The sequence below is a fragment of the Meleagris gallopavo genome, chromosome 2, assembly GCF_000146605.3.
Source record: "Meleagris gallopavo isolate NT-WF06-2002-E0010 breed Aviagen turkey brand Nicholas breeding stock chromosome 2, Turkey_5.1, whole genome shotgun sequence".
NCBI classification, from domain to species: Eukaryota; Metazoa; Chordata; class Aves; order Galliformes; family Phasianidae; genus Meleagris; species Meleagris gallopavo.
The window spans coordinates 36,413,410-36,434,276 of NC_015012.2; the positions used below are offsets into that span (position 1 = coordinate 36,413,410).

General features: G+C 35.9%; 1 protein-coding gene across 1 annotated transcript in view; it reads right to left on the minus strand.

Annotated features, from left to right (window-relative positions):
- Window positions 1–9,909, minus strand: part of RYR2 (ryanodine receptor 2) — a 347,696-nt gene extending 337,787 nt beyond the window's left edge. The window contains 2 exon segments of the mRNA XM_031552189.1: window positions 8,899–8,949; window positions 9,904–9,909. Of these exon segments, the coding sequence (XP_031408049.1) occupies window positions 8,899–8,949; window positions 9,904–9,909 (57 nt within the window).
- Window positions 9,910–20,867: the final 10,958 nt, after the last annotated feature.

The following is a 20,867-nucleotide window of genomic DNA, read 5'->3' on the forward strand; positions in this document are numbered from 1 at the left end:
AAAAACAGCATCTAGTTTCGTATTCATTTCCTCAAGGCTCCTCACCCCTACCCCATACATTCTCTCCAGCTGAGCAGGACCCAGCACATCCTGTCATCACAGATGCTGGACTTCCCTGCCTCAGCAGCAGCAGCCAACTGGGCAAGGCTGCAGTTCCTCGCTCTGTGCCCTTCACAGCAATATTTCTGTGGGCTTCACCACACCCAGCCCAACCACATGAACACGTGCTGAGATGCCGAGATCAAAATGCTTAGCACTGAATCCATGACAAAAAAGATTTCAACATGAAAACACAATAAGCAAGTAGCAATGATTTCCTTTCAGGTGAAAATCACGAGCGTGCTTGACAGCACTTCTAATGTCCCGAACATTCTTAACAAACACAGCTAGAGATGAAGTGGGCTGTTAATGCTCAAAGGGTCAGGCAGCCTCCAGAATGCAGGTCACATGCAGATTTTGCTGTTTGTATCTCTGATTATAAAAGCCAGGAAATCTGCAAGTGTAAATTCTTCCACAGAAGGGCACACCAAGAATCAGGGGAAAGGTAGACAGGAAATGCAAAACTGTTGAAGAAATATACACAGAGAAGAAAAGGACAGGGAAATAGAAAATCTCAAAAAATGTCACTGTTGTACAGCTGTGTAACATAAAAAAGGGGCTTTTGCTTTTTAAATTGAAAACTTCTGATTTTGTTTTTAAATACTGCATCTTTTGCATAAAAGCTTGTGAAACAAAAATTAGTACAGTAGTTACAAACACATGCAGTAATATTTTCAGTCATGATTCACTGCTTTTTCCCATATCACAACTAGGGATCATCAGTTATTGAACACTATAGCTTCAAAATAGCTGTACAAAGCTTCAAAATAGCTTTGTATTTTCAAAACAAAGAGCAATGCTTTTTCATGCACTCTCCATTTCAGCTGCAAAGCTCATATTGCTACCAATTTTAGTGTCACCACTCCTGAGTCTAATTGCTGAGGACACGAATCACAAATCACTACAGGCTGATGGCACATAGCAGGGACAAAGTGCACTTTTGCTCTTTTTCCTCATTATCTGTTATTGAACACTACTGGAGATACCATACTGAGTTAAATGAATCCCTGGTCTTCGTTATTACTTCCATTATTTTTTTCTAATCTATAGTAAATAAATCGGTACAATATATAAAAGCTCTGCAATGAATGATAAAAGTCTATCTTACTTCACTAGAGTACTGATGCAGAGTGAAGTAGAAACAGATTTTTGAAACATTATGCTCACAAGAATTGAAGTCATAGAACAGTCTTTCTTTTAAAGCAACCCTGCTTCAGCTTGCTATTTCTAATTCCCTGGCTGGGTGAACTCGTGACCTTAAATCATAGACAAAATTACATCCACACGTAACTTTTCAACTATTCCTTTTAAGTCATTATTTGCATGATTCAAATCCATAGAGAGGATAAAAGCATATATACATGAATGTAATAGAGAGTCTGACAAACACAACACTGTATAAATCAAGGAAAGCATCCAGATAAAGATTTTATTACTATTTTTATGGTATCTTTCCATCACCTGAAGTGAACTAAATACTTCGGTAATCTTATGTAAGGCATTTTAGCTGTGAGTCATCCATAAGTATGTTCTTGCATACTAAATAAGCTGGAAACAGTTGGTACTTCATGCTGAGTGACATACCCATTTTGCTTAAATCTTCAAATTATAACTTCATATGGTATTTCTGCTTATTTTAGAAGCAGTGCATTACAGGTTGCTTATCTTTGCTTTTATTTGCCTTTTGTGTTCACCAGCACAGATATGCATTCATATTTCAGGTGAGTCATTAAATCCAGGGAAAATGCCAGTTATGGTTATGAACTGAGACTATTAAATCTTTCATTCTTCTATTTTTCTTCTATCCCACTAACACCTGACATGCCATCTACAAACTAAGTTAACTTGGAAAAGACAGAGAGTAGATATAGCTGTAAAAGTACAATTTCCACTGTATTTGAAAGTGGAAAATCCTAATCAGTGCAAAAATTACTAAAAAGTAGCACGCAGAAAGAACAAGTTCCATTGTATTAAGCCATCAAGTGCTTTCCCTACTCTAATTTCAAGTTACAAACACTGCTTTACAGAAAATATCCCCATTGCTCTTTAGGTTGCTAATTTTCAAAAAAAAAAAAAAAATCATAAAATGATTTCCCACTCTTTCCACTGGGTACACATTCCTAACAGAATAAACAGATCCTTAGAATGAATTACCCCCCCTTAATTATTTTAACCAAGAAATCCTACAATAACAATTATATATCAAAACTCAGGGTGGGAGTACAGCAGCTAGCTACTGTACTTAGGTTTTTGCTTCTATAGTGCAAATTAGGAGTTTAAATTATGATGGCATGGAATACTGTTCTTTTTCATTGCATAAGTTTTCATAACTAAGGATGTCTATATTCCATCTTAACAAATTTCAGTGTGCTTTGACTCCTTAAACAGAAGCTAACTACAGAATAGAGTTGCAAAGACATGGCAGTTAAATAATCCTATTTTTCAAGCACAAAGAAAATTCCTACTGACCACCCATGTATGTTAGTACATTTTTAATACAAAATGACAATATATAAAAATCTATAAACATGAAAAAAAATGTCTTTTATTGTAGCACAGAAGAGACAACATTATAATTGAAAGTTACCTGCAAAGACAACTCATATCTCCTTGGAAACATTCTCAGAGGATTCCTATATTTATTCAGTTGTAATTTTAACTTCTTTGTAGGTTTCAAATCAGCCATGCGTTCACCATTTGGAACTTCCAGTTAGACAATTCTTTTTTTAATATAATTAACATATTTCTGTTAAAGACTATCCAGTAATTTGCAAATAAATTCACCTTTTTGCATTCCATCTTCTGTCCACTAGGCCTTGAATCTATGCACTGACATCACATATCCTCTCACATCATATCCACGTTGTATATTCATCTTCAATGGCACAGTTCTTTAGGTTCCCATATCTTAAATCATCATTAGTCTGAAGAGTCCAGAACAAACCCTCTCTGTGTCACTACTTCAGTTCTTTGCCCCTTAATCTCACCTCAGTGTTTCTCTATCTGGCCTATTTGAGTCTTTGTTTTCAGGCAGGAACTGAGACACACTGCGCATGTACAGCAGCATTAGAGGGGCCTCTAGCCTCAGCTGAGCCCTCTGGGCACTACGTAAAACAAACAATCAATAACAACATTAATAGATTTTGTCCCTTGGTTCCTCTTGCAACTAACAGCTGTAATCTTCCCTCTGATAACTGATTACACATTGTAATTCTTCAGGTTTTGTCTCAGTAGCAACAATGTCCATTCATCCCCTCTGTCATACCTAGAAGATATCATCCAGTTCTTCAAAAAAACATACAGTAATTAATTCTTTTCCTTCATAGTTTGTCTCAAAATTCATATATTCTTTCACCATTACTTTATTTCAAGACCACAGATTAAGGAAGAAAACATGTATGTTTCAAAATTGAAATTACGGATGTTACATAGAACACTAAATTTTCCCATATGTATATACCAATTTTAACTCCTACCAGACTAAAGGTCAACAAAGAACCACCAGTCTGTATAGAGGTCAGATCCATTCTGAAACCTCTCATTATTTCAATTATTTCAACAGACATTAAACACAGGAAGACACTGAGAAAAAGAGACATTCTCTACTTTAACTTGTACTCACACGCACAACCAAGAGTCCAACAAAACCAGAGCTACTGGTCACAAAGATACTTTTGATAATGTGCTGAATCCTCTTGATATATTTGTTAACTAAGACTAACAAATATCACAACACCTATTACTTAAAAAAAATACATGAATAAAAATAAAAAATGTAAATGTATATTCACAGTTGTAAAGCATTTCTGATGTTCTACAATTGTCTTCAAGGGGAAAACAGATATATGTACACACATGCTTTTTCATTCTTGATCTTACATGGTCCAAGAATATTAAATTGGATGATTCATCTTCTCTGGATAGCCTGGTTGCCAACAACAAAATCTTGCCAGCTGAGCTGTGTAGCTAATGCACTGAAATGTACCAGAACAATGCAGCAAATTTCTAATATCCTAAGTCTGGAGAGAAAGAAAACTAAAAAATAATAAAAAAAAATATATAGTTCATGAAAGCCTTTCAAGTGGAACTTCAGCAGTTTGATAGTTCCCTTCAGCAAGCTTAATAACTTAACATGTTGAAAAAAATATATATCATACAAACTAAAAATAACCCCTTTTATACAGGAAAAGAAAAAGTCTTCATTTTAAAACAACTCTGGAGAGAAGAATTCCACACTGAAAGCTGTACACAGACATTATGACCATGAATCAGGTGGGAAAGTTACTTCTATCAGCTAATCTTTAATATTATTCTGTTTGCCCCCTGGATAATTTCCAAATCTTGTAACAGCAGCCTCTTTCAATCTCCAGTTAGTTCATGAGCATCACATTGCAATGCTTCAATTACAGTGACACTTTCAATTGACACATCCCTGCCCTTGAGTGGGACTACACTTGAAATGATGATAGTGGATTTTGTGCACATTTCAGCCACAAAAATCCCTGTCTGCAATCGTTAAGGCCTCAACACAACACAAAGCTTTTTGTATTCTTTGGCGCTGCTCACTAAGTATTCTGAGAACACAGCACATAGAAATCCCACCCTCAGCACAAACAACTGAATCTGAACATACCACGCTAACAGCTGTAAGACCTAACTGCTATCACAGCTAGAGAGGATGTTGTAGTACAACAAAAAGCACAGCAATAACAGCACAGTAGCAAGGTCACAGGCTGCAGAAAGCAAGGATTTGCTCAAATGTAACAGCTGTGAGCACAGAAATGAAACAATCTGCTTACCTTCAAAGGCCTCAGGTACACAGGAATCTCCAGCAAAATACCCTTGTCTCCACTGCCAATCCTTAAATGAGGTCTGGGAAGGGGTGGATCCTGGCTCCACCCCTTCTAATCACTCAGGTAAATTGCATGCAGCTGAACTCCCCGTGGGTTGGCTCTGCCTTCCCACCAGGTACTCAGTCACTGCTTCAGGCTGTGACTTAGCATTTCCACTACAGCTGTTAAAAACTTATTAGTAACAGGAAATTACACAGTCAAAACCTTGACAACGTTATTGACTGCCCTACACTTTCTCATTTTAATTCTCTCATACATCCAGTGAAAAAGCTATTCCTTGGCTATAAGGACGTATGAAACTAGAATCTTCTGTTACCAGTGCAGTAAACTGTTCAAATTTCCAGCTGAAACAGACAAGAAAATGGTCATATACAATGAGAACTGCCTTCCAAAGACCAAACCATTTAATGGCAGCTTTTTCTCACTGCTGAGAAAGTGCACACTATTGCAATAAAAAGTCAAGGAGAATGATTTTCTTCCCCAAGTCAGCACCAAACCTACATAGCCTGATTCTCATCTTTCTGTTTTCTATCTTGCAAGCAGGACAGCAGTGACAAAAATCTCTTTTTCAACAGTTTCCCTCACCTCATAAGGAGTGGAAGAAATAGGTGTTCTGGGCTACTGTCCAAATTAGAAGTATCCATGTCCACTGTAATTCTTTTTTGTTCTCAGGCCCAAATAGCACTACAGCTTTCAGCAAAATGTTCCCAGTTATAAGAAATATATTTATGATTTTTCTACACTGCACTACCCCTTACTGAGAAGCACTAATTACAGAATAGAGGTAGCTTTCTGCCTCAAGGAAAAAAAAGAACGAACAATTTCACAGGACAAAGTATTGCGCTACTGCTTGCACAAAGAAGAGAATTGCAAAGAGAAAAAAAGTCACAAGAATCTCAGATGACAAGTATTAATCACGGCATAAAAGTAATTTCCATATGTTCTATAATAAGTGTTAAAAACTTAAGTTTTTCAAAATAATTCTTTATCCATAGCTAGAAAAAAAGAGTGAAAAAAACATTTTTAACTATACTGTAATAAACTTAGGGTATTTTAATCTGATCTTTTCAGGTTATAAAAATCTTCAGTACAAGTACTTATTCTACTTAATAGAACACTAAGTCCAAATGTAAAAAAAAAAATTAAAAACACATAAATATGTGTTTATAAACACTCAATTTTCCTCAGCAGTATCCTTTACAAGACAAGACAGTGGTGCATATTGTTCATTCCCCTTCATAAAGAGAGGTGTGATTTTTTAACAATTTAAGGATTAAAAATTTGTTTAGATGCCAAATATAGCTTAGTTTAGGCAAATAAAGATGTTATATATAAGATCAAGAACAATCATAAATTAGCAATAATATACAAGAAAAACTAAAATAATGTGTACTTTCAAGCATATATCGCTATCCATTATTTTCTTCTTTTTACTCTGTTTCAAGTTAATTTTAGTGCTTAGGGAAAATAAAAATAGAAATGTTACTCAACATTTTAGATGATTAATTTTAATAATTAAATTTATTATTAAATATAACAATGAGAATATACCATAAACATCATTTGAAATACTCAGCTTCCAGTAGCAGAGAAACCTCTAGACAACAGGAAAATAAATGTAGATACAAAATACACAAATGTTCACAGAAGACTAAGTTTTAATTATGGAAAATTCAATAAATGTATACAACTCATATCCTATTTCAAGCAGGGAACATGATGGAAAATGAGTATTACCAGATCATTTCAAAATTATTGCTTACTTTCAAGAGTAATTGAAGCTTTCTTCATCAAAAATTGTACTCACCTAAAAGTAAAAGCTTGAAGACAAGATAGGTCTTCAATCTTATAATACAGACCAGGAAAAAAAAAAAATTAATTAAAAAAAGTGAAAGAAAAAGAACTTTTAAAGAAAAATGTTAGACTGGAAGAATAAAAGAAGTGGATAAGAAAAGTATTTTAGATGTGTTAAGCACCTAGAAAGCAGTACTCCACCATAGCATATGACTTCCTGAACAAATTAAACAGGATACATAATCTCAAATCCAAAGTTGAGCTGACTTTGGGTTCCACAGATAACATAATAAAAATTATGCTGTACACAGTTTAAAAATGCATTGCTAACACTAAAAGACACTACTCTAGAAGAATAATATTTAGCTTATTAATAAAGATTTCAGGAAGATTTGCAAAGTAAGAGCCATCTAGCTCTCTTCTCTAAGAGGAACATGACAGATTATTACCTTTGTTGAATTGGACAAGACTGTCTGCATGGCAAAGTTGGAACAGTTTACCAAAATTTAGATGTGAATAATTCAAAAGGATAGTTAGCAAGGCATATACACCATAAAACTAATTGTAGAAAAACTAGGCCACACACTTTTGTTACATAAATAAGATAAATATAACTGTGTTTACAACTACAACTAAAGAGCACAGAAAAGGATGTGCATTCAGAGCTGTTTATTCCATCAGTACACAATTGTACTTGCTTGTGATACTGCTTTGATTAAAGTCTAGAAGAAATTTGACATCACAGGATCACAGAATCATTGGGGTTGGAAGGGACCTCCAAAATCACCGAGTCCAACCCCCCTGTTACAGCAGATTGCCTACAGTAGATTGCACAGTAAAGCATACAGATTGGTTCTGAATACCTCCAGAGAAGGGAAGTCCACAGTCTCTCTGGGCAGCTTGATCCAGTGCTCTGCACCCCTCAGATGTTTGTATGTTTCCTCATGTTTGTACACAGCTTTCCATGTTTCAGCTTGTGCCAAATGTCCCTTGTTTTGTTTCTGGGAACCACGGAGAGTGGTCCAATCCACTTGGCTTCCATCCATTAAATAAATATTTATAAATACTGACAAAATCTTAACCTCTTAACCTTCTCCAGGCTGAACAGTTTCAGGTCTCCCATCCCTTCCTTGTAAAGAAGATGCTCCAGGTCCCTCATCATTTTTGTGGCTCTCCTCTGGTCTCTCTCCAGAAATTCTCTGTATTTTTTTTTTAAACTGAGGAGCCCAGAACTGGATACAGTATTCCAGACTTGGCCTCAACAGGGCAGAGCAGAGGGGAATGATTAACCCCAAGATACCAGTGGCCTTCTTGGCCCCAAGGGCTTATGGCCAACCCATTGTCCTCCTTTCCAGCAGATCGGCCCCTAACCTGCACTGATGCATGTCATTATTCCTCCCAAGGTGCAGGACTTCTCACTTGCCCTTGATGAACCACATCAGGTTTCCTTCTGCCCAAAACTCCAGCCTGTCCAGGTGTCACTGAACAGCAGCACAACCTCCTGGTCTATCAGCCACTCCTCCCGCCTTCATATCATCAGCAAACTAGCTGGGAGTCCTTTTTAACCCTTATTCAGGTCATTGGTAAAGATGTTGAACATCAGTGAGAAGAGAAACAGACTTAAAGAAACATATATACAGTCGTATAGTCTCCCCTTGGAAGTTTTGAGCAAGCAAATTGGTTCACAAAATGTTTAATCTATACAGAATGCATTATTCTGCTAAACATTAAAATCAATTAATTTACCTTATGAATGTAATAGAATTTTAGTAATAGGTAATACAGCCATGTCTTTATTTGAGGCAGACTTTGTAAAGCATCTGGCCAAAAAATAAATTCAAACCGTAATATTTTCTTCTGCCCTTTTGCTAATGAAATAGCCCTTTGTTTGTTATACAAACCTACTTTATTTATGTATTTATTTCATTTAAATGACTTATTATTCCTTAGTCACAGAAAATGGGATCCAGGTAGAAAATCTGTAAGGAACATAAGCATTTACTTCAACTGATTATTTTATTTAAACGTATACAATGCTGCTACAAACTAATTTCAACTCTCAGAACTTCTTATTTCTCTGCCCTTCCCAGTATAACAAATGACTAGGGTATAACTACTAATAGCAAGCCATAACTTTTGAATAAGAACTTACTACAACAAAGTGTGCTTCCCAAGATGTGGTTCCAATTGTCAAACTGTAACTCTGTAACAGACATAAATCATCATAAAAACCTCACTCATCAATATGAAATCACATAAATACATAAATACGTCATTTTGTTAGCCCTCATACTCCCACAGCTTGCTACCCAAGTGAATATATGCCTTCAGTGAACGTGTTCTGTCCCATGTTAGTTTAATCTGTTAGTAAACCAAAAAGTGAACAAAGGCCTTCCTATTTAAGCAGAAATGCAAGTGCCATGCATGGAAACAAATCTCTCCCATGAAGTTCTGAAGACTGAGCATTGCTCACATGCCATATAAATTGAATGACTTTACAGGGTTAAAGCTTTAGGGAAACTGATATTGCTTCTCTCACTTAGCCATTTTCTCAATCAGAATATACCTCTGCGCCAAGTACGATTCCTTGAAACCAGTCTGAGGGGCAACCCCTGAAACAAATTGGCTTGGAAAGGTAGAATAATCACTGATGCTCTTAACTTCCTAATTATCAAGTAATAAATAAACAAACAAACAAACTGCAGAACAGAGAGCAAAATAAAAATAGAGATAAAACAGTTAATGTCTAATTCTGCTTTGCTGATAGATTTAAAGGAGTACCCAAGAAGAAAACCTGCAATAGCAGCAGACATCTACATTTTAAGCTAAAATTCAACTAGGAAACTCAGAATAAATTTAAAAAAGAAAGCTAAACATTAATTCTGGCAATCAGAACAATCAGAAAAATGACACCTGGAACATTATCAATAAAATATATCAGCAGCATATAGGCAGCATTGCAGCCTAACACGTTCATCTTACACGTTATATAATTGATTATCAAGCTACATTCAAATAACTATTATCAGTAAATTATGACTACTGCAGGAAGATTGGAACTAGATGATATTTAATGTCCCTTCCAACCCTATCCGGACTATGATTCACATAGCTATAAAGATTCCTAAATAACAGATGAAAGTAGAAAACAAGAAACCTCCATTCTCAGCTCGTTGCAGTCAATGAAGAGGCACAATTTCTTCAATTATTAAAAATACATGTATAGAGATTTGTTTCTGTTTTTTTAATTGAGCAATGTGTTTCCCCTAGAAAAGGATACCTCCCTTCAGCAAACAGGAAAGTCTAATTTTACAACATAATTTCTTTTTTCTCCTCCATGAAAGAAAAAAGTTTCTACTTGTCTCTAAATTTGGAATTAAAATACAGTTTCTATACATAAACGTATATTTTACTCTGGAGAAAAGCCAGACTGCAAGGTACAACTCTCAAGAGGATGACAGCAAGAAAAAAATGTAAGAGTTTTAATTTAATTTAAATTCATAACTAAAGACAATAGCAAGGTCTGCTATAGACAGGTTGAAGCTGTCTAAAACTTCATATAAAGAAGAGCAATTAAGTCCAAAACACAGAGGGCACTCAGCGCTTCTGACAATAAAATGGAAGAATGAGTAAGACTAAAGAAAAAAAAATCTTCAGACATTGCATATTTGAAGAAAAGCAAATGCAACTGAACCTGCAGATAGCATCTAACCTACAGAATAAATACAGTATGAGATACGGCTAACACAATTTTGATGTTGACTAAGAGAAATAACATTTCATAAATATTTTGGAACTGTCTAAAATGCAAGAGCATTTCTTCCAAAGGACTGGAAAAACCTTCTCACATTAAAATCAAAATTTACAGAACGTTTTTACAAGCCTCCTGGTCTGCTCAGACCTTTAATTATGACTTGTTTGGCAATTCTTTCCTCTTGTAAGATTTAAGATTCTTCTTCCATCAAAGTACCAGTATTAAAAATAGTGTTCCCTTCATTTGACATTTTAAGTGTGATTAAAGAGTCAGTAAGGACTGACATACCAAAACAAGCAATCAAACCATCATGCCAGGACTTACTCAAAAACATTTTAGTATGCAAACCATTATTTCACAAGCTTGCTATATAGAATTCAGTCAACAGTAATGGAACACTTACAGCATTTGAGGACTTTTTAGGTTTTACCTACATAGTACTTAATAGCTACAGAAAAGTGATAGCTACTATTTTGCTCACAAGCCTTTCAGAAGGATTGTACTACATAATTCGAAAACTAGAAGAAATTAGGTAGATCATACCAATACGTACACACCAATAAATACAACTCTTTTCCTTTTTATTCTTAATATTCCAGCATCACACTTAAAAGTGGATTAGCACTGCTTCACAGACTTTTTTTTGCCATTAAAATCACATTTCAGAAATGTTCATCAACCTATTTGACTCCAAACAAATTAATAAAATGTTATTGGCACACTTTGATCTTTACTTTTTCCTTCAATAACAGAAATAGATGCACTCATCCACATCTGCTATGATAGCTCTTCATGAACAAATCATAAATGCAATACTGAAGGTCTTTTGGCTTTCTGCTGAATTGACTAGCATATGTCAAACCATGAAATACGTCTTTGCTTTCCATAATTTTTTTTCTGCCCCAGTTGAGACATTTAATACAAGTATTTAACTGCTAAAAAGTTTGATTAGTCTTCTTTTAAATGCTATTTTGTTACTTGTCATAACCAGGGAAAGGTTTTCCTATCTCCACTTCACTCTTAGGGAGAATTTCCCTGTGTTAGACATTGTGAAATTTTGTTTCTACTTTTCTGTTGAAAAAGGGAATGTATATTCTATCTCACTGTTGTTCCCAAGACAACTGCAGAAACATTACTTTTCATGCACTAGAGTTTCAAAATCTACTCTAAAACCACATGGAAACATAGTTAAAAAAAAGAGGAGGGAAATCAAGTAAATTATACATATTTTCAATCTAACCTTCAGCATTAGAATTCCACTGTATTCTCACGACTGTTGCAGGGCTCAAAGTTTCTTATCAATCTTTGTAGGTATTTAGTTGGCCATTATTGCCAATGGAACTGAGCTGTTTATCAAAGACTGCATTGGGATGAAGACCATGTGCCCATATGGAGAGGCTTAGCATCTAGTTCATGCTCAACATGTCTCTACTACTACTAACAGGGATTCCACTTTACAACTAAAAAATAAGCATATCATAAGTGATTTTTCAATATCTTTAGTACAGCTACATTCTTCATGTAGAGTGAAGATCAAGTAATCAGTAAATTAGTTACAGCAGTTAAATGAGATCGAAGCAGATCCACCATTCATCATGTAGGCCTGCTTTGCAAACTCTTCAAATTCTTTTCACTTCTCCATCTAAATTTCTATAGAAGAACTTGCACTTGCTACCACATGAATGAAGGAGTTCATACAGACCATTGTGTGATATATTCACTAAAGAAAGATACTTTCCTCTTCCCTCTTCTTCCTTTTATAAATCCAAAGAATGCATCCCACACAAGACCCAGGCTCTTTTTTCTGGATGCGTGTGGTTTGGAAGGAAGAAATGGGGCTGTAGGAGACAGGCTTTCCAGTTCAATTCCATTAATACTACTTCATTTTCTAACAATCCTCAGGAAAACTCACAGGACATTGCAAATTTTTTTTGCTTCCTTCCATCATTCCTGTAGAGGAAGGATTTAAGTAGAGATAGCCTTCAAACTCAGTACACTCAACAATTAAAGTAGGATTCTAGAGAAGTTTTCACAGAGGTAGATAGGATGCACTGGTGTTCAGTATATTGTCCTGTAATAATACTTCTAGCTAATATCCATCAGATTTTATCTCCCATGGTCTAGTTAAAAAAAAAAAACCAAGCTGGTAATGAAAGTATGTTGTTCTACAGAATTATCCTAAGTCTTGTAGGAAGGCACCTCACAAAATATAATGACCTCGTAATTCATTCTATGTGGTCCTACTGTGTTCAGAATATGCACATAAGTACAGTCTTGCATCCATCAATCCACACATTGTACAGAATGGCATCTCAACAACTTTTGCCACAGTCTCCCTGAGACAACTATTTTATTAGTAGGTAGGTAATTTGCTATATTACCTATAATTAGACTGTTTGAAGAGAATAAGGAAGGCAGGGAATTCTTATTATAATATTATAATATATATAATATTATAAATTATATTATCTCACAAAATTGAATGACTGTTCCCATCTTAAAAAAGTCTATAGAAACTTACACAGTAGCAGCTATATTCAACACATTAATATTTCTGTAAAAGTGACCATTAGAGCACAATATAATTAAACAGAAATTGCAATTGACAAATAAGTTAATAAACTTTGTTTTGACACCCTGTCATATTTTTCATTTTCCAAACAGTAGACACATAGACATTAATGTTTTTTAAGCAATTCTAAGAAGCTAAGAAAGGTTTCCACTATATGCCTCAAACATACATCTGTTCTAACTTACAGCTGAATAACAGATTATTGGACAGTAGAACAAACAATATATCTGAGTTTAATTAATCTGACAAGTAACACCATCTTTATTAAGGGAAGGAAAAGAAAAGAAAGCAAGACTTTGTATGTAAACACACAGCAGGTTAACAAAACTCAGGCTTATTAAAAAGTAATCACAACATAAAGCTATGCTGCTGTACAAGCAGGCGTGAGCTTCTACTAGTTTTTGTTAGAAATCTAAAGTGACCTTATCTGTATTGATGTTGCAGGCAGTGGTGGACCTTAAGTTGTACTATTTGTGCCAATGACAACAAAGAAATAAATCTTTCTATTCTAAACAAGAAAAAGCACAGAAAAGACACTAGAACTAAAAGTCTGCCCTGCTTTTTCTCCTCCATTCATTTTACTAGTTTGAGGTTGGTCAGTCCTCTTGTTATTCAAAAATATCATTATCTACTTCTTTCTGCTTCACTCTTTAGGAGGGTCTGTTGTGACAGGATAAGGGGAAATGGCTTCAAAATAAAAAAGGGGAGATAATGACTGGATATAAGGAAGAAGGATTTTACAGTAAGGGTGAGGATGCACTTGAACTAGTTGCCCAGTGAGGTACTGGATACCCCATCCTTGGAGACATTCTAGGTCAGGCTGGACGGGGCTCTGCGCAACGTGATCTAGCTGTAGGTGTCCCTGTTAATTGCAGGAGAGTCAAGATTATATGACTTTTAAGAGTCCCTTTCAATTAAAAAAAAAATTCTATGATACATGGGAATAACACTACTACTTAATTCATGATATAAATGCAGATCCATACAAACAAAGGAAAATATAGTCCAAATGAAACAGAGAGCTGCATAACATATTATAACAGACCTAAATAAAATACTTTATCTGCGTTATGCTGGGACTGTCCCAGACAATTCCAAGACCATCAGTGTAGAAAGAGACTAAATGCTGAAAACATGGTTGGAGAAGGGAGTTGTACAGAGATGGGCAGCCTTGCCCTGATGAAAACTCCCTTCTGCAGGTGGAGTTGTTAACTGCAGACTTGTTGACAACAAACCCTAACAAACCCTAAATCTAACAGGCATAAAAGCACCTCCTGGGGAAGCTTGGGAGTGACTTCAAGACTTTGGAACTTCTGGATGAACACTCTCACAGACCAAGGATCCCTCCACTGGCTGGACCAGAGCTGAAAACCAGAATGTTGATCTCTTTGTCCATCTCCTTCTCTATCCACTCCCTCTCCCCTTTTCTTTTTTGCTTGTAAAGTTGTTAAGTAATGCAAGGCTTATTTTGATTCCTCGTAGAATCACATAACTTAGCCACACAGCTTAAACAGATATAATTGTAAGAGTGCCAATAATTTTAAGTGCAGTACAGAGATTCTCACGAAAATTGACGATTGTGTTTGGACCTTGAGTGTTGTTTCACCTTAATCTAACCAAATGGATTTGTGAACCTGGCTACCCCTCCCTTCCTTCATGGGCAGGACACGATGCACATGCTATTAGAATCATTGAATACATTACTTTGGAAGGGACCTTGAAGATTAACTGGCTCCAACCCCACTGCCATGGGTAGCACTGCCACCCACCAACTGAGGCTGCCTAGGGCCCCAACCAACCCAGCCTTGAGCAATTTCAGGGATGGGGCACCCACAGCTTCTCCACAACCTGCACTAGTGCCTCACCATCTTCTGAGTAAAGAATTTTTTCCTAACATCTAACCTACATCTGCTTTGTTTTAGCCTAAAACCATTCCCCTTTGTCCTATTACAATCAGGTTGCATAAGAAGTTGCTCTCCATCTTTTCCATAAGCTCCCTTTAAGTGCTGGAAGGCTGTAGTGAGTCTCCCTGCAGCCTCCTCTTCTGCAGGAAGAAGCAGCCCAGCTGTCTCAGCTTATCTTTGTAATAAAGATGCTTCAGATGTCCAACCATCTCTGTGGCCCTCCTCTGGACACACTCAACAATCAGAATACCTCGGTAATCTACTTAAGTACTTATTGCTTCCATTCACCTACACTCAATGCTCCAATACAAAATTGAAACCAAGTAGCTCAATCGAACCCAGAGCTCAGCTTCTAAAAGTTTTAGAATACTCCAGTAATGACTCCCACTTAAGAGATACAGAACTTTCCTCACAAGGAATGCTTTTGTTCAGAAATGAAGCCTAGAATTCTATTAGCGGGAGATTATTATTCATTCACCCCTACTGATAATATGTCATGACAATTTATTCTTTTAAGGAACTGTCCCCTTGCAGTCAATGGCAAAATTCTTGTTGATTATGTATAAAAGAACAAGCCCCTTACTAATACAAATTACAAACAGAACTGCTATAATTTTATTCTCTTTAGTATCATGAAAGATAGTCATCCCCAAATATTCACGGAACTTTATTTCCCAGATGTGCTGAGCTAAAAGATTCGTCAGATAAGCTACAAAGAAAATCTCCTAACAATGTCATAGCTAGGAGCAATTCCAACCAAAGACTGAATTTTTCCAGAGTTTCATAATTCTCAGAAGCAAATCTGCATTTACATTGTAACACGCACGCACACACACACACACACACACACTTCTAGCCAGTCTTCCTGCAGTCCAGGTCTGGAGATGAAAACCTGGTTTTATTGAAGTCAACGGTTCTGCCTTCAGCGGGATTTGAGTTGTGAGACCTGGAACACTTCATTAACCTATGGCAATTGTGAGATCCATCACAAATCAAAGAAAAGTAACATTTTTCTTTGGTTTATGTTTAAAAAAAAAAACTAGTTAAATATTTTTTTTAAGCAAATCAACATTTAACAAACATATGGCAGCAAACATACATATATACTACTAAGCAGAGCACTCTGCAAGACTTCTTTATAGCATTTCCAAGTAATGATTTGCTAATAACTGGAAAGGCAACTCATTTTGGACACGGATTAACAAAAAAAAAAAAAACAATACAGAAAGAACAATGCTGACCTCCTTAATCTTAATCAACCACAATTCAAATCACATCACGCTAAGAAAAATTAAAACTTCTTTCATTAACCCATTTAAATTGTGTCATCAAATAATACTGAACAAATTTATGTCACTGAGATCTTTAATAGAAAGTACAGGAAAACTCAGTGCCTACATATACACAGTTTTTAACTTCTCTTTTGCTGTCTACATGTAGCCAAGTTTAATTTTATATGTTCCAATTTATTAAATTGGAAGAAAACGTTTGTGTAGAGTTTAGAGAAAAAACAACACATTTTAATACAAAGCATCCCTAAGTTTAAAGAACAGAAGTAGGAAAAGATCCCTGATTTTCAATTTAATTCACGTACTTTCTAGATGCAGCCTTCTTTCCTACGTATTTCTTCACATTTCTTGATTAGAACCATCCCGTGCACTTCCCATACAGATATGTAGTAGGAAAACCACCTTTAAAAAAATGCCTATAGCACTAAAATAAAGAAGTCAAAGGCAGATGAAGATCTTGAGATGCATTAAATCTACAGTCAAAAGTTAACCAGTGTACATATTGGAATTCTGTCTTGACAGCCTTTCCACAGCTTAAGTTCCTGGAATAGCTTTTCCCTCAGACCTTCAAAACACTAAGGAGCAGCATTTATCAGTGCATCTTCAGACACTGAAAATAAAAGACACTCTCTGTGCATCAGAATACACGAGTCAATCAATTCACAAGACCAGCACAAAACTTCTCTCTCTGGTGGGCCAACTGCTCACCCCAGAGCTTCTTTAACCTTTCTCACGTATCTGATACAGGTGATCTTCAGATGCAGAACACTGGACAAGACAGTATGCAGGCAGAACAACTGATTTCATCCAGTAATATTATTCCAATAACGGTATAAAATGCTTGCCTAACAGTTTTGGCATTAGAATATATGGATGTAAAACATTCACACAATTCTCAAGTAAAAAATGGAGTAGATGTCCTAGCTAAAACACACTCACTACTGTCTGTCCAGCTCAATTCCAAAATAGAAATTGAGATCATATTCAGTATCCATACTGCAGTGCAGTGCCTCAGAGAGGAAGGTACAGATGCTGCAATCGCAGGCACGCCATTCGTCACATGAGCTGTTAAACCGTGGTCTCTTGTGCCAGTCCCTGGTGAATCCTTGCAAGTCATGTACTGATAGTTACAGGAATGGCTTATTAATATAAACAAAGGGTAGCCAACGTGTTTTTTAGTATTATCTCCTTCTAAAATTCCTAACATCCAAGGTTGTTTTCAGCATTCTTCTTAGTCTATGCTGTCAGCTATGTTTGTATATTCGATGACTACAGCCATCAGAACCTAATATATTATATATTACAATAAAATCCTTTAAAGATGAGCAATGAAAAGCACCCAGGAAAGAAGAAAGGGGGAAAAAAAAGGAGGAAAATTCATTTCCGATGCACAGAATAACAACTCTTATTATTTTACAATAACTTAAACATCTTCTTTGCCCAGGATCTTTCTTTGCTCTGTAGTTCCACAATATCTTCATTCGTGATGGGCTAAGCATATGATTTCTTAATCAGATTTGGAGTGACATTCCTTGTTTAAATGCTGTTTATAACAAAGAACACTTACAACAGAAATGATTCCAGAGTCAAAGAACTCCTGTTCTTCAAATGCAATCACATTTAAATCACATTATTCAATTCTGAGTGAAGAGAAATTCTCTGCCATGAACTCTATTCTTTTATTATCTGAAGTACTACATCCCAGCACTAAGTTAATAAAATCTTTTTCACATCAAACCTCAATAACATTTAACTTAAAAGTACACTTCTAGTGTTGAAAAGTACCTTTACACTTCCCTCTGACAGTCACACTCAAAACAATTAAGTATACGTGGAAGATAAGGCAGTACAAAATACACTCACAAGAGCAAGAGAAACTATTAAACAAATGAGGGTTGAGGGGGGGAAAAACAAAAAAGAAAAAAGAAAGCAGCAGCATAGAGCACAAGGGAGAACATCAGTATTCCAATATTAACTGTGAAGAGGACTGTAACCCTAAGCCTCACTTCAACGTGCCTTGATGACATCTCCTACCATAAACACCAAGAACACTTGTCTTTAATGGAAGAAATTCCACAGCTCCAGAAAACCATACATACTGCCATCAGGAACAGCAGAAGCTCTAATATCTACATTACAGCATTTCTTATCACTCCTAGGTACAGAATAGCCTCCAAAACTCAGGACACCTTTAACTGATGTACAAGATACTCCCCAGGCAGTGTTTTGTAGAAACAGTGCACCTAGTTTAATTCCATCCTTGCCTTTATAGCTTTATATTCCCCCTTCAAAGGCCTTACTTTATGGGGGTTCTGCACTATTAAAAAAAAAACAAAAAACCACACCCACCACACACATTCCTTGCACGTACACATTATGGAAGGAGCCTTTGCACTCTGACAAAAGCACACTATGTTCTTTCATGGAACTCTGAATAATTTTAACTTTAGGCGAGTGAAGAAAGAAAACAAGCAGATCACTTTCCTGCTTTCCTGTTAATTACAAATTGTTTACATTCTTGAACACTGAACAATTTATTGTGGACATATCTTTCTACTTTCTAATATCAAAAAAGATTTAAAATCCTGCACGGGAAAGCAGCCATGCCCCAGATTAATACAAGCAAAGGCATGATACTTGCTCCTCTTCACTCCCCTTACACAGCACGTATGCCTTCAGTGGGGGAAGACACAGTAACATATGTCCAAGCCTTAAAGGGGATATATATAAAATAAAGCAACCTCCACACAATATTCAGCAAATGAAAGAGACAACTGTCAGTGGAGAAGCATGTCATTCACATGACTATACAAGGCTTCCTTAAGGAGAGCTGAATTCCAGTCTAACTGAAGCTGTCCCTACCAGTGTAAGGACTGATACTTCCAGAAGTCCAGAGCATTAACAAGTTACATTCACTTTCCAGAAGTGACATGTTAAACCTCAGTTTGTTCTGAAGAGAAACATAAAGCACCTTAGCAGCAAATTTGTAGGAGGAAATGCATGATGTCACCTCATTAAAAAAAGAAAGATAAGAGAACCAGAAGAAGAGGAATCATTAGGCAAACAGGAATGTGTGAAAACCTAAGTTTTACACATATTTATATATATGTATACACACACATAAAAATACATCAACACATAGATGGCAAATACAAATTCAGTTTAATAGCTAGCTACAATGAAAAGAATCTTTTTATTGAAGGAAGTCTCACATTTCTCTTGAAATATTACAAATGACAAATTCTACTTAAATTCCAAAGAAAATTAAAGATATTACAGATTTTGAAGTGTCAGAAAGAGAACCCACATTTTCATAGAGTTTATCCTGACGTATCAAAAGAAGAAAATTCAAAGAACACTGTTTATACGTAGCAGATCTACAAACGTCATGATTAAGGTATTCATCTCACAGAAAGCTTTTTTGCTGGTATAAGATGTTCTTTGATATCTTCTATTTTAACTACCAAACCATTCATGAATCCATCTGTCCCCAATTACTTTTTCAAAAATAAACAACTAAAAGGAGAAACTGAGGCAACTCTCAGGTAACATTTGAGTTGCAGTGCTTTCTATCATCATTCAGAAAGCCATATGTATCCAACAGCTCTAGAGAACACTAAACCAAACTTTAAAGGCAGAAGAACTGAAACACTGAGATTACATCTTAAAGCAATTGACTTTTCCAAGCTATGATCATAACTTTCACAAAGCACAGGGAAAAGAGAAGTTAAAATTTTTACTTGCATATAACTACAGAAGTTCAAAAACTTCACATGAAAAGGCTATTTTCAGATCTTCCATTATTTCACTATATGAATTCCCTCATGCCTCAGTTTATCACATTCAAGGTCATTTTCCACCAGTACAACATTCTACAGATTTTTTAAGTGTGGTCTAAGGCAGTGTTGGCCAGAATTCTATTAAGCCTGATGCACATTATCAGGAGTGCTGTTTTACGTAACATGCTGCTGCTGTCAGGTGCTATAGTTCAGCACTACTCTATATGTGCACGACAGCATTATCATGTCCACAGCTTCGCTTTCCCTATTAAGTATTCAGATAACAGCATTTCATGAGCTAAGCCTAACAAACAGAACTGCAGTAAGCCTGTCTGTGACGGCACAAGTGTTTCAAAAGCATTTTCCAGTAAGAGGACAAACACTAAAAACGCATACATTGATTTGACACATTTTCTTTCAACAAAGTATCTTCTGGTTTGTCTTCAGGTGTTACACAACACTACAATAGGAATCAAATAATGCCAAGAGGAAAGAAAGTTGACAGTTTTCATGCTAGTGTTGCATAACAGCCTTATCCCTCCCTGTATAACCACAGTTCCCAAGAACTCAAAACAAAAACAAAAATAATAATTGTTATTATAACAGGATGTATGTCTATTACTTTCCAGCTTCTGATTGAAAAAAAAAAAGAAAGAAAAAAAGAAGCACAAGAAGATTGAGATCTAAGCTCCATAATGCTGCAAACGGCATGTGAAGTGCTTCACACAGGCTGTGCAATTTGCTTTTCCATCCTTTTTAAATACATTTTGTTGCTACACATTAGTCGTTAACATTTTTTACATTGGACTGCAACTAAAAAAAA